Below are 17528 nucleotides of genomic sequence, written 5' to 3'. Positions count from 1 at the left end.
AGGAGGCTCACACTACGTCACACTCTGCCTGGTTGAGTTCCGCATTTCCAATATGGCTGCCTCCGTCGATTGGCTTAAAAACAGCTCTCAGGAACAGATGGGTGACATCACAGATACTACGTCCATATTTTATACAGTCTATGGTGCGCACGTAATACCTTTTTCGTGCTGATGGGAAATTATCACATGCTCGAGAGAAAGTTTCTCATGAGCATGTAATAATATTTCGTGATCTCAAGGTAGTTTCTTGTGAGCATGGGATAGTTTCTGGTGCGCATGAGGACATATCTTATTATTTTTTTCTGCCCAGGTCACTTCAGGGGATTCATATTAAAAAGAGAGACTGCAGAGTTTTTAATAACAGACACATTTTTTAATCACCAATGAGAGTGCATCTCATTTCAAAACGTATACATCGTCATTAACGAGCGGCAGCCCTTTTTATACACTTTGTCGGCGTTATTATGCTGCTGCACGCTTTGCACAAGTAGACTTTAGTTGGGCATAAGTTATGAATATGTGATGTATACGCCCAAACTGAAAACAAAGCATTGATAATTTGGCGTATGTCAGCGTTTTAGAGGCTTTTTTGATATGTCAGGAAAACGCTGGCTAAGTCGTCAAGGTGTGACAGGACCATAAAGAAACAACATGATAAGAAATGAACACTTCAAGGATCTGAGTCCTGATCAGGTTACAGTCACAGCAGGACAGTTGAGTCATTCACACTGCAAACACACATCAGAACATCTCTAGACTGAAGCTACAGCTGATCATTTAATTGTGCAACAGGAAGAGCAAATGTTATCTCAGAGCAAAGTGACGATGCTTTCTCGGACGTGACATCTTGAAGCGATCTCTGCAGAGTGGGACGTCTTGACGGGCGGGTTTCCCTGAGCTCTGGTTCAAACCGTCTCTCCACTTTGGATTGTACGGATGCTTATTTAAAGGGCGGGGTTTAATCACTGTGACAACAACAGAACACAGAGTGCATGTCCAAACATTTCTGTTACGCAGAACGACATTCCTGCTCTGCAGTCTGTCTTCCTGCTTTTAAACACTCAGGCATGCATGCTTCTTTAAAGATCAGCACAGAGGTCTCTTTGCATAGAGTGGAGATCTGAATCAGGTATAAATAACACACATGTATATATTACAACAATATATTGATAAAAAGGATAGTTTAGACACTTATAATTACAGATCTGAACACACAAAGATTAAACTGTGTTCCTACATTGAAGCACTAACTAAAACCTACGACGTACTTTAATATGTACGTCTATAACTAAGTACTAATTTAAATGTCTGTATATCAGAAGAGCTACAGGTTTGGTAGAGCTGACTGTGCAGGGTTTATTTTGGCTTAATGAAGCAAACACACACATAAAAAAGAACATACTGCATCAATAATCTACAACGTATGACCGTTTAAAGCTTCTGAACTTGATAAAGTAATGACAAATGTGAAGATTTAAACCGTTTAAGTGCTTTGCATGGATGTAACAAGGTAGTTTAACACACAACAGCAAATGAGCTGACATACAAGTACGAGAGTCTTTGTGTGAAAGAGAAACTCAAGTTCAAACTTTCTTTGTTTTCAAGCCACTGGACCGTATTCAAGGTTTTTCAGTGAGGACAGTGAAGTAAATCCGGGCTGCCCTTGACTTAGATGATCTGATTCAATCCCCTGCGACAGTGTTCGCCCTGCAGAAGCACAGAACTGTCCTCCAGCTCCTCAACGCTTCAAGAGTTTGAGGTGCAGAGAAGGCTGCTCCTCCCAAAAACTCACTGACAGAAACTATTTTGTGGTGAAGGAGATTTTGTGTTTGTGCTTTAAGGCTTTGGGTGTTTTAAAAAAGGAGCGGCTTTGTACATTAACAAAACCTGGGCTGTGATTCAGCGCTACTCTACAAGGTCTAATACATAAGAGTCCATTTTTTTCCTCAGAAATGAGCACAAAACTGATTATTTTGGCTTGAAACCAGTTGTTTCAATGTCTATGCCATGTAGGTCCATTGCTGCCACTTGTAGGTCAGTTGAATGGCAGTACAGTGCATTGCATTAGGCACAACTGTTAGTTTTAAGAAGTCACCCATCTGTTTCTGAAGCGCTGTTTTGAAGCCAATCGGCGGCGGCCATATTGGAAATGCTGAACTCAACCTGACGTCTATCACGTTAGTGTCATAGGCATCCTCCAGCTGATACGGACCTGCTGGACTCCAGCGGCAACAACTACTACTACTCGTCTCCTCACTATCACCACTCCCTCTCTCTCTCTCATTCTCCTCTATCCCTCTTTCCAGACCCAACTCGGTTGAGGCAGATGGCTGTCTAACATGAGTCTGGTCCTGCTCGAGGTTTCTGCCTGTTAAAGGAAGTTTGTCCTCGCCACTGTAACTTGCTAAATGCTGCAAGGTGGATTAAGGTGGGGTAAGACTTAGTCTTGCCCTGTCTTGGTGTTGGGTCTAGACGACCTATGTTTGTAAAAGCGCCTTGAGATAACGTTTGTTGTGATTTGGCGTTATACAAATAAAGATTGATTGATTTGATTGATAGTGTGAGGTAAAGAGGCGGGGTTTGAGTCTCCTAGCCAACAGCTACAGTGTTCCCGTCTGTCAGTCAAGTCAGCTGTGTGCCGATCCAGAAATGAGCTATCCCGATTTAACATATTTTTGTACCAGGCTGTAAACATGTTTATTTCTGCTGTAAAGATCTGCTTTTTTGAATTGATGTGTATGTGGTTTCTGGTACTTCTGAAACCAGCCTCAAGCAGACACTTGAAGATTTTTTTAACACATCCACATTGGCTTCAATTCTCACGGCCTGAGGTTGCCACTTGGCTGAAATACAAAAAGTGTTTGAAAACTCTGGAGGACATCTTTTTTGACGAACACAGTCACTTATCCCGTATTTAAAAACATAAATGAATAACCGTCTAGAGGTTAAAAGGTTAAAAAAAACTGGCCTGAAGTTTTACAAGCTGTTCTCTCTCACACAAAGAAATCTACACTACCAGTCAAAAGTTTGCACACACCTTCTCATTCAATGGTTTGTATTTATTGTAATTATTTTCAACATTGTAGTTTAATACTGAAGACATCAAAACTATGAAATAATCTGGTTTTGCCATAATCTGGATTACAACAGTAGTCAAATAGAGCTATCCATTGTGTACTAACCCTACCTCTGAACAACACAACTGATGGTCTCAAACACATTAAGAAGGCAAGTCATTCTACAAATGAACTCTTGACAAGGCTCATGTTAATTAGAAACCAGTCCAGGAGACCACTTCACGAAGCAGACTGAGAGAATACCAAGAGTGTGCAAAGCTGTCATGAAGGAAAAAGGGGGCTACTTTACAGAATCTAAAATATAAAACATATTCTGCTTTGTTTAACACTTTTTTAAAAATTAAATAATTCCATATATGTTCTTTCATAGTTCTGATGTCTTCAGTATTAATATACAGTGTTTACAATAATTTAAATAAATACAAACCCTTGAATGAGAAGGTGTTTCCAAACTTTTGACATAATTTAACTTCATGATTTTTCTTAATCTCAAAAAGGCACTCAGTAACACAGACATGTTATTTAAACTTCCACCCCTGCCCCTCCTCCATCCCTCCCTCCCTGTTCATTGATTGTACATTAACTAAGCTAAACACAGAGGCTGGAGTCCCCCTCAGTAAACAAAGACTGAGGACAAAGTTGATAAAAGTACTGATTTTGGTTAAAAATAAAATCACCACAGCCATTAAATCATACTGTGGTGATTTGTTCCAGAAAATATCCCCCCGCATGAAAAACATGACCTTTGTTCTTTGATTTAAAAACAAGAATACAATAAAAAGTTAATGCATCATGAGCTGGTGCCGCTCAATGAGGAAATAAAACTCCCAGTCGTAAAAAAAAGAAAAGCTTACTGACATTCAGAAGTCGCAGGACCTGATAGTGAAACATTCACTGTGTGTGTATTTGTACTGTGAAGGCACTGCAGGTCAGAAACGTGACCTTTAAATCTGCATTAAGAACTATCAGTGTCACGTACTGATTTAAGGCTTGTAAACACGAGGAGTCTCTCCCACAGGGAAAATAAACCTGTTCCATAACGATCATTGGTTCTACAGCCAACAGAGCTGTGAGATTACTAAACACTGAAACGCTTTCAGGACAGCATTCTGGATTTTGATGCATAACTTGTTTTAGGAAATAATATGAATCCACAAACTAAACTGACCCTCTTCAGGTTCTTCTTTAAAGGCTGATTTATACTTCTGGGTCGATGTGTCCGTGTCGAGCAGCAATTCTTCGCTGAAACGCTTGAGGGCAGTCTGGTCTCTCTTACCCCTTTTGGACCGAGGCAGTTTCAGGGCCGGCACTCAATTGAGAACCGTTTTTTTTCGACTGAGTGAACTGGCTACCAGCCAGGAAAACCGGTTCCAGAGTGGCTCCAACTCTTTGCTGGTCTAGAACCGCAAACCGCTTACATCAGGGCAGGGTTTACACGTTAGCTGGTATTTAGTCGTGGTCCGTTACCCTCCCCCTCTGCATGTAGCAGGTCGGCAGCGACATGCTGTCCCCCGGCTAGCTCCCCCCCGGCTGGCTGGCTGTCTGTCCCAGCTGGCTGTCCCTCCGTCCGTCCGTCCCCCAGCTGGCTGTCCGCCCGTCCCCCGGCTGGCTGTCCGTCCGTCCCGTCTTTCCGTCCTCCGGCTTTCCGTCCGTCCCCGGCTGTCTGTCCGTCACCCGGCTGTCCGTCCCCCGGCTGTCCGTCCATCCCCGGCTGTCTGTCCGTCACCCGGCTGTCCGTCCCCCGGCTGTCCGTCCGTCCCCGGCTGTCTGTCCATCACCCGGCTGTCTGTCCGTCCCCCGGCTGTCCGTCCGTCCCCGGCTGTCTGTCCGTCACCCGGCTGTCCGTCCCCGGCTGTCCGTCCCCCGGCTGTCTGTCCGTCACCCGGCTGTCTGTCCGTCACCCAGCTGTCCGTCCGTCCGTCCGTCCCCCAGCTGGCTGTCCGCCCGTCCCCCGGCTGGCTGTCCGTCACCCGGCTGTCTGTCCGTCACCCGGCTGTCTGTCCGTCACCCGGCTGTCCGTCCGTCCGCTGTCCGTCCGTCCCCCAGCTGGCTGTCCGCCCGTCCCCCGGCTGGCTGTCCGTCACCCGGCTGTCTGTCCGTCACCCGGCTGTCCGTCCGTCCGCTGTCCGTCCGTCCCCCAGCTGGCTGTCCGCCCGTCCCCCGGCTGGCCGTCCGTCCCCCGGCTGTCTGTCCGTCACCCGGCTGTCCGTCCGTCCGCTGTCCGTCCGTCCGTCCGTCCGCTGTCCGTCCGTCCCCCAGCTGGCTGTCCGTCCGTCCCGTCTTTCCGTCCCCGGCTGTCCGTCCGTCCCCGGCTGTCCGTCCGTCCCCCAGCTGTCTGTCTGTCCCCCGGCTGTCCGTCCGTCCCCGGCTGTCCGTCTGTCCCCGGCTGTCCGTCCGTCCCCCAGCTGTCTGTCTGTCCCCCGGCTGTCCGTCCGTCCCCGGCTGTCCGTCCATCCCCGGCTGTCCGTCTGTCCCCCAGCTGTCTGTCTGTCACCCGGCTGTCCGTCCGTCCGCTGTCCGTCCGTCCGTCCGTCCGCTGTCCGTCCGTCCCCCAGCTGGCTGTCCGTCCGTCCGTCCCGTCTTTCCGTCCCCGGCTGTCCGTCCGTCCCCGGCTGTCCGTCCGTCCCCCAGCTGTCTGTCTGTCCCCCGGCTGTCCGTCCGTCCCCGGCTGTCCGTCTGTCCCCGGCTGTCCGTCCGTCCCCCAGCTGTCTGTCTGTCCCCCGGCTGTCCGTCCGTCCCCGGCTGTCCGTCCATCCCCGGCTGTCCGTCCGTCCCCCAGCTGTCTGTCTGTCCCCATTATATTATTTATTAATTGACTAATTTCCAATTTTCGTGTGTTCAGTGTTGTATTGCTGGTAAATGTAAGTCATTAAGCAGAACAGTCTTTCAGAGCAGATGTCCCTCAGTTATTCTAAATGGACGGAATTCTGGAATCTCACCGGACAAATTGGCCGACATGAAAAAAGTCTACGGTAAACTCTGCGTCAGGGGCGAGGGGCGGGGTTGCCTTGAACAGAAACACAAACCAAACATGTTTCCGCCATTGTCCTGCAGCGAAAAAATGTAAAAGATTAATGGATTCCAAGGCAGAGCAGTGGTCGGTGGAGGAGACAAGCTGCCGTTGTCCTCCATCATTGTTGTTGGGAGGGAGAGTTTGAGCTAGCGCTGCTGGGAAAAGCATTCATGTAAATCTGACGTCATGACGTGGCTCTTCCACGGGCTCGAGCGGGCGGAAAAACAAATGGGTGCCGAGCTCGTTCGTGAGTTCATCCAGCTCCGAACCAGCCTGGAAATACAACCCAGTTCACTTTGATCGAGAAGAGGTATCTGATAGTCCGGTCGCCTGCTTCCGGCCCCGCTACGATCTCTGTTTACTTTTCCACAGAGATTCAGAGTGTGTTATGTTAATCTACAGCTGATACATGTTGCTGTTTATCATACAGACATGATTACATGAAGAATAGAGAGGAGGAGAGGAAATACACAGCTGATGAGCGGGGATCCCGGGAGAGCTGAAATACAAGCCGCCGAGCTGACCAATTCCCTTGCGGTCTGCATCGATTTTGATGCTTAGTTTCATTTTGAGGGATGCAGAAGTATAAATCAGGCTCAAGTCCTGATACCCTGACCTAGAGCAGACATGATGTCATCACCGTGAACACTCACAAACAACTTCTTCAGGGTTGTAATTTAAAGGTAAAGGCTGCAGAGAAATAAGAGTGAACTCAAAGCTGTGACACGTTAATATATTTTACAGCACCTTTGAAACGAGGCTGAACCGTCCAGCCGTTAAAACTCTCTTTGGGAACTGGAGTCAGGATGTGACTGTCAATAAGTCACACCCTCTCTTTTTTGTGCAAAAATAAAAATGTTCCTCAAACTGAGAACAGAATCAACTTTTAAAAGTTCAATTTTTTCCCCTCGAGCAGAACTTCCTGCTGCACGGCTGCAGGATTACACTCCGAAGGGACTTCAGCACCACTGAAGCATCACAAGGCACATCGGAGAACTCTTTGGACAGACCGCTTCAGTGCGCGCCGTCACAGTCTCCGTTTGGAGCTGAAAGGCTTTGGACGTAGCTGACGGCGTCTGCGATGGTGAAAAACCTGGTTTTGTTCTCTCCTCCATCAGGACCCTTTTCGTCAAAGTATCCTCCTCTCTCCAGATCGTCCAGGACCGTAGCTCGACACTGAGTCAGGACAACCTTGATCCCAACTTCCCCGTAGTCTTTACGGACCTCCGTCAGAGCGTTCACTCCAGCCGTGTCCAAAAACAAGATGGCGCTGCAGTCGATGACCACGCTGCGTAAGCTGTTGGGTTTATTATTCAGCATCAGAGTGACGACCTCACCGGCCTCGACTCGGTCCTCTTTCCCTGCAGACTCCTTCATATTCTGGACTCCTTCCACCTCTCTGAGCGGTTTGTTCTTCTTCGTGAACTTGATGCGTTGGGTTTTCTCCTCCACAGGATTGAGGCCGACACTCTTATAAAGAGACTTTTTAAACAAGCTCTTGTTGGCGTAGTAAATGGGAGCTTCATATCTAAAAACAGCCACTCCTGGGTGAGTCTGGAGGCCGCGGTAAGACGACAGGTCCTCGTAATGCTCCCTGGTCGTAGCATGACCGAGCTCCAGCACCTGGGCCTGCTGAGTCCGGCCCAGGACGCAGAAAGCCGACACCAGAACCCCCACCAGTAGACCGAGCTCTGTGTTGATGAGCGCTGAGGTGGCCATGGTGATCAACCAGATGGATGCATCCACGCGGTTGACGCGCCACATGCGGGGGATGTCGGTGAACTTTCGGAGGGCTCCTCGGAGGTTAACCAGGATGATGACGGCTAACACGCATCTGAGCGGGAGAGGGAAAACAGGAAGTGGACAATGTCAGCATCAAGAACCGGACTTAAAACATGGGATTACAAGGTTTCCCTGCAACTGTGGGAGTAAATGATCGACAGAGACTCAGTTTGACTTCTATCAGCTCCATGGTTTCAGATTTTAGCCTTTTGAGCTGTTTTTCATGGATGTGTGGTTCTAGATGTGATGCTATCTGATGCACTGCAGCACATTCAAAGGTATCTGAGGAGCTCTGCTTTCAGTATGCACTGAGTCTATTTTTAACAGACCCTTATATCACCCTATGGCTGCATGGAGCTGCATAGAGTAGATGAAGGCAGGCATGAGAACAGCAGAGTGAACCAGGTCAATGCTAAAATAAGCGACCGATGTGAACTCTAGATTGTATATCACAAACTCTATCAGGATGAACAACATCGCCCAGGTTAACAACACAAATCTAATGGATTTATACAAAATGAGGCCAAACAAGTCATCGGATTAATCTTTAGTGTTGAAGAATGTGTAATCAAAACTCTCTCAAGACTCTAACTCAACATCTTCTTATCCTCTGTAGTCAGGAAAGTCTTGTAGTTCGTAAACTTGTAGCACTCTGAGGTTTATTTCAAATGTTAAGTGAGTTATAAATTCTTAAATTGAATGTCTTGCTAGATCATTATGTCTCCTTGTGTTGATTTGATCATTACTTTTGTTTTTTTTTATGATGTAAAGCACTTTATAATGTCTGTTTAGATAACTGCTATATCAAGAAAATGTGTTAATAATAATAATTCTTCTTATTACAATAATACAAATGTTGTTATTAGTAGTAGTACTTTTACAATAATAACAATAATACTAATATAATACTAATTATTATTATTATGAATCAAATCTATTTAAAATTCTAATAATACAAAATAATTTTATAAAATGTATTTTAATTATTATAAATAAATTGCATTTACAATTATAATGATACGAAAAATAATTCTATAAAATGCATGTATTATAATATTAAAGATGAAATTAGTTATCATAATCACTATATAATTATAATAATAAAAAATACCAATATAATAAAATAATATTTTGTATTGTTATAAATAATGTATTTATAATCCTTAATAATAAAATTGTTGTATAAAACACATTTATTAATATAAATAAAATGTTTTTATTATAATCACCACAATAAAAATTATTATTACAATAACTCCTATTTCAGATACCATGATATATTTTTTGTAACATGAGAATAGAAATAAAGCATTTTTAGAGATCTGCATCCTCACAGAATTGTTGCAGAGGGATAACTAAGCCTACAGTCTGTGTAGTGAAATCTAGCAGTCAGTAAGCGAGGACCAAAGGTTATGTGTGTTTGTCTAATCTTAAAAAAACCTTCTTTCATGGTCAACGAGATAAGACCCTGAGCAAATGTTTAAGTACTCCTAGAACGCAGACCCCAAACTGAACCACGTTAGAGTGTGTGACGCTCATTTTAAGACTTTGATCTTTTCTTTGTAATCAGAGTTTCTCAAAAGCAGGGACGTCAAACTCATTTCAGTTCAGGGGCCACATACAGTCCAAGTTGATCTGAAGTGGGCCGGACCAGTAAAATTAAACATAATAACCTATAAATAACGACAACTCAAAATTTTCCCTTTGTTTTAGTGCAAAAAGGTACAAGTACATTCTGAAAATGTCCACATTTAATGAACCATCTTTCTACAAAAACAGCTGTTGAATTATGTGTTGAATTAACAGCAAGTAATCTATTTTCTCACTTTGAGAAAAAAAGTCCCTGTAAAAAAAAGCGCTGTTCAGGTGCGCTCCCTCAGCGCTATGATTTTATGCAACCCCCCAGAGGACAAATTTGAAATAGTAGTTACTTTTATTGAAAAATTGCAGTTAATGTCTTCTCTGTCATTTTTTCACTTTGCAAAGTCGTTCCGCGGGCCGGATTGGAACCTCTGGCGGGCCGGTTTTGGCCCGCGGGGCGCATGTTTGACACCCCTGCTCTAAAGCAAGTTTCATGTCATGCTTTTCAAAACTGCATTTTCTTTTAATTCAAGCCATGCCATTTAAAAACAAATACAATAAGTTTAATTGATGCTTTGCAAGGATGTATTCCTGAAACTGAACATACCTTGCTTTAGCTCTCTTATATGCATCACACATTTATCCACCTCTGCACATTCTTTCAAAGTCACAAGGTTGTTTTAATTGTGCATGCTAATATTTACTCCTGACATGTATTACACATCTCAGCATGTATTGAACATGGTACACTGTACAAACAGTACGATACAACTCCTTGCTTGGAAAGTTTAGGGCGGGTCAAAGCTGGCACATCTGCCCCGACAAGTTTTCCCTTCTGTTTGTTCCTCTGTAATGACTGAGTGGGCGTTTGGTGCACGCATGCAGCACAGTTAATTGTTTTTATTCATGTTCTTTCAATCCTTAAATCTGGATTTTAATGTCTTAGGAAGTGTGCAGGCTGTCTTTTCAACAACTCAAACTAGCTGACTCATTGATAGGAGCAGATCTGTTTAATTGAAGATTTGGTGACTTACTTCTGAAGGGAATAAAAGAGCGGTGCAATAACCAGAAGCACCAGCAGCAGGACGAGAGCAGTGACCAGCCCGGACACCTGAGTCTGGCACCCCGTCGACTCCTTCACCAGCGTCTTCGTCAGTGCGGCGCTGGTGGTGAAGCAGCGGAAGAACGACGGCAGGATGTTGCAGAAGCCGATGGCGTACATCTCCTGGTTGGCGTCCACCGTGTAGCCGTGCTTCTTGGCAAACATCTCGGACAGAGAGACGGTGATGGCGAAGCCCACGATGGCGATGGAGAAGGCGTCCACGGCCACGTTGGGGATCAGAGACCACATGGGCGTTTTGGGAGGGAGGAAGCCCGTCGGGATGGTACCGGCCACGCTTGATGCGTAGTCGGCGTTGAAGTGGCCGAAATGAGAAGCTAGGGTCGCGATGATCACCACGAAGAGCTCGAAGGGGATCGGAGCCTGGGGGAGGACATGACAAGACAACATTTCTTACATGACTTCAAGAAAGCCCCACTGTACTGTGACCTTAGAAAGGAAGAAGGAACCTTTGAGGATCTTAATCAGCCATGACTCAGCTTCTTGTACCTAAGCTTGCAGCCAATGATAACCAAAGATGGCTCATTTTTGGGGTTGAATAAAGTGCAGTCCAACCTCTTGCATGTGCACACAGCTGTTCACATGCATTATTTGCTGAATCAATCTTTTCTCGTCTCCTCTTACCTTCAGCTTGGATTTGAAGCGGTAATTGAGCTCCTTGGTGGGGATCAGTACCAGCAAACACACCAAACTCGTCACCAGGTCACAAATGTTGGTGTTTCCCAGGTTGCTGAGGAGGCTGTACCACGTCTTAAAGAGAGTGAACCAGCCCTGAGGTCGGGGGATCTTCAGACCCAGGAGATACTTGACTTGGGAAGTGAGGATGGTCAGGGAGGCTCCCGTGGCGAAACCGCTGAGAAGCGAGTCGGAGAGATAGACGGAGACGAAGCCGATCTGGAAGATACCCATGATCACCTGAGGGGAAGAGAGGAGCGGGGGTTAAACTCCAGGCAGGAGTCATGAACAAGATGCTTCATATTTACAATGAGGTTCAAATACCAGAGGAACAGTATTTCTTCAATTTAGCAAAGTCAGGATTTCGAACTGACTGTTTGTTAATCCAGAAAAACGTCCACTATCCAGACTAACAGAGATTTGTCTGAACTGACGTGAGATAGGCTGAAGTAGGTTAAAACAATTTGAAATCAGGGCCTAGCAGTCCTACAAAGGACTTCCACCAGATTCTTGTCCAGTCCGGTCCGTCTCAGGACCGCTGGACTGAGTCATGTGACCGAGGTTTTCCCGCTGTAATCCCTGAATCAAGGATTCCTCCTCCTCCTCCTCTCCTCATCCATGTTGTCTTTCTGGTCCTCTGAAAACCTCTGACCTGTTGACTCCAGGCCTAGCTCCGCTCATCATGACTTTGGTCAGAGTGTTTTATTCTGAAAATCAACCGGATGTTTTCATTTTGTTTTGGTGAAACCTGACTTCCTGTCCCGCTCCATCTGCTCTGTTGAGATTGATGTGTCGTGCTTCAGCATCCGGCACAAATAGAAGTCTTGCAAAGTCTGATCCAGAGGACTCCGACCTGCTGGATCAGAGACGCAAGCCGGGAACGCAACTGAGCGGATCCAGTGGAAGTTAACACATTGCCTAGAATAGAAACCTATAAGATCTGTTGCTTGGCTGGATCGGAGATCTGAACACCGATCTGGTGGAATTTGGTCGCAAGCGCGTGCCCCATGTTCAGAGGCTATAGTCCTCATTGCAGCGGTCACAGCTTTGACCCCCAACCTTGCTGCATGTCCGCCCCCCTCTCTGCCTCCCACATTTCCTGTCTCTCTCCAGCTGTCCTATTCAATGAAGTCAAAAAATGCCCAAAAAACACAACTTTAAAAAAACAAACATTTTAAAATGAGCAGAATAAGATGGATTTTTTTAAAGCTAGAAACAAACGTTGAATCAGTCTCTTCAAGGTCTCCAGACTTGATTGACAAACATTTTCTTTCTTTTTTTGTTTACTTTTTTGGGGCATTTTCACCTTTAATGGACAGGACAGCTGGAGAGAGACAGGATATGTGAGGAGTAGAGAGCGGGGGAGGACATGCAGCAAATGGTTTGAGGCTGGAATCAGATCTGCGACTGCCTCTACGACGAGGGCTATAGCCTCCGTACATGGGGCACCTGCTTAGTCCCTGACAAACGTTTCTTAACCCTGGCAGAAAAAGGGGAGTATCTTTTCTACCACTTCCTTCATCAGTTTGTGTTTTGTGTGTGTATGAACCACAAATATCATCCTCAACATAGTGTTTAAAACTCTCAAGTCACATAGAAGTGAAAAATAAAAAACCTTACTGATTCAAACAGAGAGAGAGAGATTCAAATCTTATGTTCTGTGAGATTTAATTACAGATTTTCCTTAAAAAGTCCAGTTGCTTTGGTTAAAAGTAGATCTTAGTTTAACAAAAAGGTGCGTAGGAATAATTTCTATGAGCGTGTCAGTGCAAGAACAGTTGTAGTAGCCATGACCTGACTGGTTCCTTTGTCCTCAGGAGGCTAAATTACAGCCTAGTTGCAGCTGCCGGCTGAAAGAACCTCTCACACCCGTCTCAATCAGCCTGAACCTCCTCCATACTTCACAGAACAAACATGTAAAAATAGCACCAAGCCTGAAACAACATTCCTGGTCTAGTTAACCCACCTGGTAGACTCCTGCTGTGAAGGTGACTGTAGCTCCCACTGTAATCGCGTAGCAGCTTCTGTCACACTCCATCCCAACACTGTGATTCCCCGAGCCGGCCAGCAGGACGCCGCTGCCGTTCCCGCTGAAGCTGCTGGTCTCTGTGAGGTACCCCGCCAGAGCTAGCTCCCTGTCCACCACCTGACCCACGAGCAGGCAGAGCACCCCGAAAATCCCAACTGAGATGTGTTTGGAGGTGCCCAGGAAGGTGTAGATGATGGAGGAGAAGAAGGATGTGTAGAGGCCGTATATGGGGTCCTGACTGGCCAGGAGGGAGTACGCTATGGACTGGGGGACTAACAGGATCCCTACAATCATTCCAGACATCATATCCCCCAGGAGCCACTCCCTGAGCTGGTATTGAGGCAGCCACTTCAGGATCGGGGCGAAGCCGAGGACTTTGGATTTCGCTCTCTCCGGGGTGCACGAGCAGCATTTCTTCACCCGGTGTAACACTTCAGATCTCCAGTTTCTCTCCTTCTTCTTTGGGACTCTCTCCAGAATGAGAGGCCGCCGCTGCTCCAGGTCGCTCTCAACTCCATCTTCTGCTGTGGTGCAGGAGTCAGTGCCCAGAGTCATGATCCGGCTCCTGTCTGTGGGGATTCCAAAGAGAAGGAGTTTATCTAAGATGAGCTTCAGCAGTAAAACTTAACAAGTGCAGATTTAACCTTTGGGCACCTGAGGACAATAACAGTCACATGACACTTTAAAAGAGCTGTGAGGGGGAGAGGGAGGAGAGTCATGATCCAATATCAGGTCAAGGGTGTGAACCAACATTTGTGTAAAGGCAAGAAATATGTCACTCTTGAATTACATCATAAAAATACTTCCTGTTAGTCATAAAGTTGAACTTGGTGACCCCTGAACAGAAAAGTAAGGCCTTGATGTTACTGTAATTCCTTCTTTGTCCTGCATAGTTCCTCATTCTAACATGCAGGGAGGGGAATGATCATGCATGAGTCATTTTAGAGAGAAAGTTAAGGTAAAAAGTGAGCTTTTAGTTGAAAAAATCAATAAATGTGGGGGAAAAAATCCTAAAAAATTAACTGAAACCAATTTACATACTGGAATAAGCACCAGTGGTTAAAGTAAAAACTTAATTATTAATTGCTGATATTTCAGAGACTTATTGCATGTTGTAAAAGACAAAACTGTGTCTATTTAAAGCAGGGGTTCCCAAACTTTTCAGCCTGCAACCCCTAAAATATTGGTGCCAAGACTCGTGACCCCTACTGTCCCTCAAAGTGATTTAATGTGGCTTCATTTAGCTGGTCTGCAGAAAATCAGCCCACCTATATGAGCATGTGTTTCCTGTGCCGGTATGAATTAACCTGCTGCTTCTGATGCTTTTGATAATTAACTGTTCACTAACTCTAAACTTAGGAGTAATCTGACAACAAAGAAAGGCAGAAAACTCATTACATTTTCTATTTAAGGTTTTATTTCAAGTTTAGCTACTATTTTTGTTGATATTTTTTTACTATAAATGGGTAAAATTGACTTTTTAGATAACTTCAACTTTTTTTTTTGCATTTTTCAGTTTTTCTTTGTTCACCACAAGTTAACAAATTATATATAAGTAATTATAATTGTGTTATTTCATTTTATTGTGTTTTAATCTTTATGTAAAGAAGCCTTGAGTGTTAAGAAAGGCGCTTTAAAATAAATAAATATAAAAAAATATTATTATTATTAATACAAAACCAACAAAGGAGAAAAATAAATAAATACAAAAAAAACAAACATGATAATAAAGGAATAGTCATAATTAACATTACAAGCAAAAGGGAAGATAAACATAAAAAACAAGGTAAATAAACAAAATAAACAAATACAAAAAATAATAATGATAATAAAGGAATAATCATAATTAACATTACAAATAAAAGGGACGATAAACATAAGAAAACAAGGTAAATAAACAAAAATAAATAAATACAAAAATAATTATATAGGAATAATCATAATTAAAAGTACAAACAAAAAAGATAAACAAAAAAACAAGGAAAATAAACAAAAACAAAAATAATATTGATAAAGGAATAAACATAAGTACAGTAAATATAAAAATGAATATAAAAAAAAGAAAACAAGGTAATTAAATTAAAATAAATAAATAAATACAAACATAATGATAATAAAGGAATAACCATAATTAACAGTAAATATAAAAATGAATATAAACAAAAGAAAACAAGGTAATTAAATTAAAATAAATAAATAAATACAAACATAATGATAATAAAGGAATAATCATAATTAACAGTACAAACAAAAATAAAGATAAACAAAAGAAAACAAGGTAAATAAACAAAAATAAATAAATACAAAAAAAAAAAAATAATAATGATAATAAAGGAATAACCATAATTAACAGTACAAACAAAAATAAATCTAAACAAAAGAAAACAAGGTAAATAAATTAAAAGAAATTATACAAAAATAATAATGATAATAAAGGAATATTCATAATTAACAGTACAAACAAAAAGGAAGATAAACATAAGAAAACAAGGTAAATAAATTTAAATAAATAATAATAATAATAAATTTTTTTAGAAAACTTAAAAAAACATTCTGGAAGACATCTCTCGACCCCCCCAGAGGATCCCTACCCACACTTTGGGGACCCCCTGATTTAAAGAATACATGTGATTTTTAAAGCACTGTCAGAGGTATAACCTCATCAGAGTTGCAGTAGACTCTTTACCTTGCTTTGTCTCAGAGGAGAGTCCTGTGTAGTGGTGTTAATGAGATTATTGGCACTGCTCTCAGTCTATTTAAACACAGACAGGTCATAACAGGAGGTGAAACTGTGAAACACTGAGGTCTTAAATCTAGCAGCTACTTTAACTTCCTTTGCAGATCTCCAGAAGCTGCAGCCCTCCCATCCCAGTCTCTACTGTCAGTCCATCTCAGTAGATCACCCTCACCTGTCTGCTGCTGCCAACGTTGCATTAGCCTCTCTGAATGGGGACCATTGTAAACAAAGTGTCAACGTGTCCACTTTGTAACCTGGAGCTGAAAAGTGTTCATATAAAGTAACAACACAGTCTGCTCTTTCACAGAGAACAACACAGAGTCCTGAGAGAGTGAAGAACTGACCTGAGCTGCAACTTTAGAGAGGTTTCTGAGAGTTGTTCTCACGCGCTCGACTCATTCCGCTTCAAATTCATCTCACTTTAGTCCCTGTTGCTCCGTGCGTGATGACGTATGGGAGAAAGCGTAGTGTGCGTCACATGACTCACAGGGACAGAGATCTTCTATTTCAGCAGATGGCTCACTCTGGAGCCAAATAAGATAAGATCAGATAAGATATTACTTTATTGAGCCCCCAGGGGGGAAATTCAGTTGTTACAATAAAATAAAATAAAGTAAAATAAAACAAAACAAAACAAAACAAAACAAAACAAAACAATTCAAAACAAAACAAAACAAAACAAAATAAAACAAAATAAAATAAAATAAAATAAGTAAAATACAATAAAATAAGTAAAATAAAACAAAATAAAATAAGTGTAATACAATAAAATAAGTAAAATAAAATAAGTACAAATAAAACAAGTAAAAAAAAAAACTAAAAAGTAAAAATAAAATAAAACAAAACAAAACAAAACAAAACAAAATGAAATAAAACAAAATACAATAAGTAAAATACAATAAAATAAGTAAAATAAAACAAAATAAAATAAGTAAAATACAATAAAATAAGTAAAATAAAACAAAATAAAATAAGTGTAATACAATAAAATAAGTAAAATAAAATAAGTACAAATAAAACAAGTAAAATAAAATAAAAAAGTTAAAATAAAATAAAACAAAACAAAACAAAATAAAATAAAACAAAATAAAATAAGTAAAATAAAACAAAATAAAATAAGTAAAATACAATAAAATAAGTAAAATAAAACAAAATAAAATAAGTGTAAAACAATAAAATAAGTAAAATAAAATAAGTACAAATAAAACTAGTAAAATAAAACAAAATAAGTAAAAATAAAAATAGATAAAGCTAGAATACAATTTAGATATATACAATGTTACAATGGAATTTAGATTAAGTAGCAGTAATTACAGGCAGTATTAAAAATGTTTCAGTAGTGACAGGTTGACATGGAGTGATTATGGTTGGTAATGACAGATTAAGCAATAAATGAAAATAAATATGGGTTTGTAATATGACCATGAGTTGTAGTTACAATAATAATGTAATATAACATAACATAATATGGCAAAGATAATTATAATACAGTATATTATGCATTATAATGCCAG

The 17528-nt window shown here is 42.1% G+C and overlaps 2 protein-coding genes across 7 annotated transcripts in view; one reads left to right on the top strand and one right to left on the bottom strand.

The window, feature by feature from the left end:
* pde6a (phosphodiesterase 6A, cGMP-specific, rod, alpha) overlaps nucleotides 1-17528 on the top strand; it is a 93543-nt gene that overhangs the window by 22101 nt on the left and 53914 nt on the right. The window lies entirely within an intron of this gene.
* On the bottom strand, nucleotides 6810-16614 carry slc26a2 (solute carrier family 26 member 2). Of its 5 annotated transcripts, none has more exons than XM_034690078.1 (6): nucleotides 16359-16583; nucleotides 16187-16274; nucleotides 13215-13846; nucleotides 11198-11488; nucleotides 10488-10936; nucleotides 6810-7924 (listed from the first exon to the last, which is right to left on the bottom strand). In XM_034690078.1, exons 2-6 carry the CDS (start codon nucleotides 16209-16211, stop codon nucleotides 7105-7107), a joined length of 2217 nt encoding a protein of 738 aa, XP_034545969.1. In that variant the 5' UTR covers nucleotides 16212-16274; nucleotides 16359-16583; the 3' UTR covers nucleotides 6810-7104. The 5 variants fall into 5 exon arrangements, with proteins under 5 accessions (XP_034545969.1, XP_034545970.1, XP_034545971.1 ...); XM_034690079.1 differs by having other exon boundaries at nucleotides 16187-16219; XM_034690080.1 differs by lacking the exon at nucleotides 16187-16274 and having other exon boundaries at nucleotides 16359-16614.

The sequence above is a fragment of the Notolabrus celidotus genome, chromosome 8, assembly GCF_009762535.1.
Source record: "Notolabrus celidotus isolate fNotCel1 chromosome 8, fNotCel1.pri, whole genome shotgun sequence".
In the NCBI taxonomy this organism is placed as follows: domain Eukaryota; kingdom Metazoa; phylum Chordata; class Actinopteri; order Labriformes; family Labridae; genus Notolabrus; species Notolabrus celidotus.
This window is presented reverse-complemented; position numbering and strand designations above follow the sequence as displayed.

Bases quoted from the DNA above. Each gene is read 5' to 3' on its own strand.
- slc26a2 (XM_034690078.1), bottom strand. From the start codon at position 16,211: ATGCAACGTTGGCAGCAGCAGACAG. The intron at 11,489-13,214 runs GTGGGTTAACTA...TCTTCCCCTCAG, and splicing joins TCACAGCAGGAGTCTACCAG to GTGATCATGGGTATCTTCCA. The intron at 7,925-10,487 runs GTAAGTCACCAA...TCTCCCGCTCAG, and splicing joins CTCTTTTATTCCCTTCAGAA to ATGCGTGTTAGCCGTCATCA.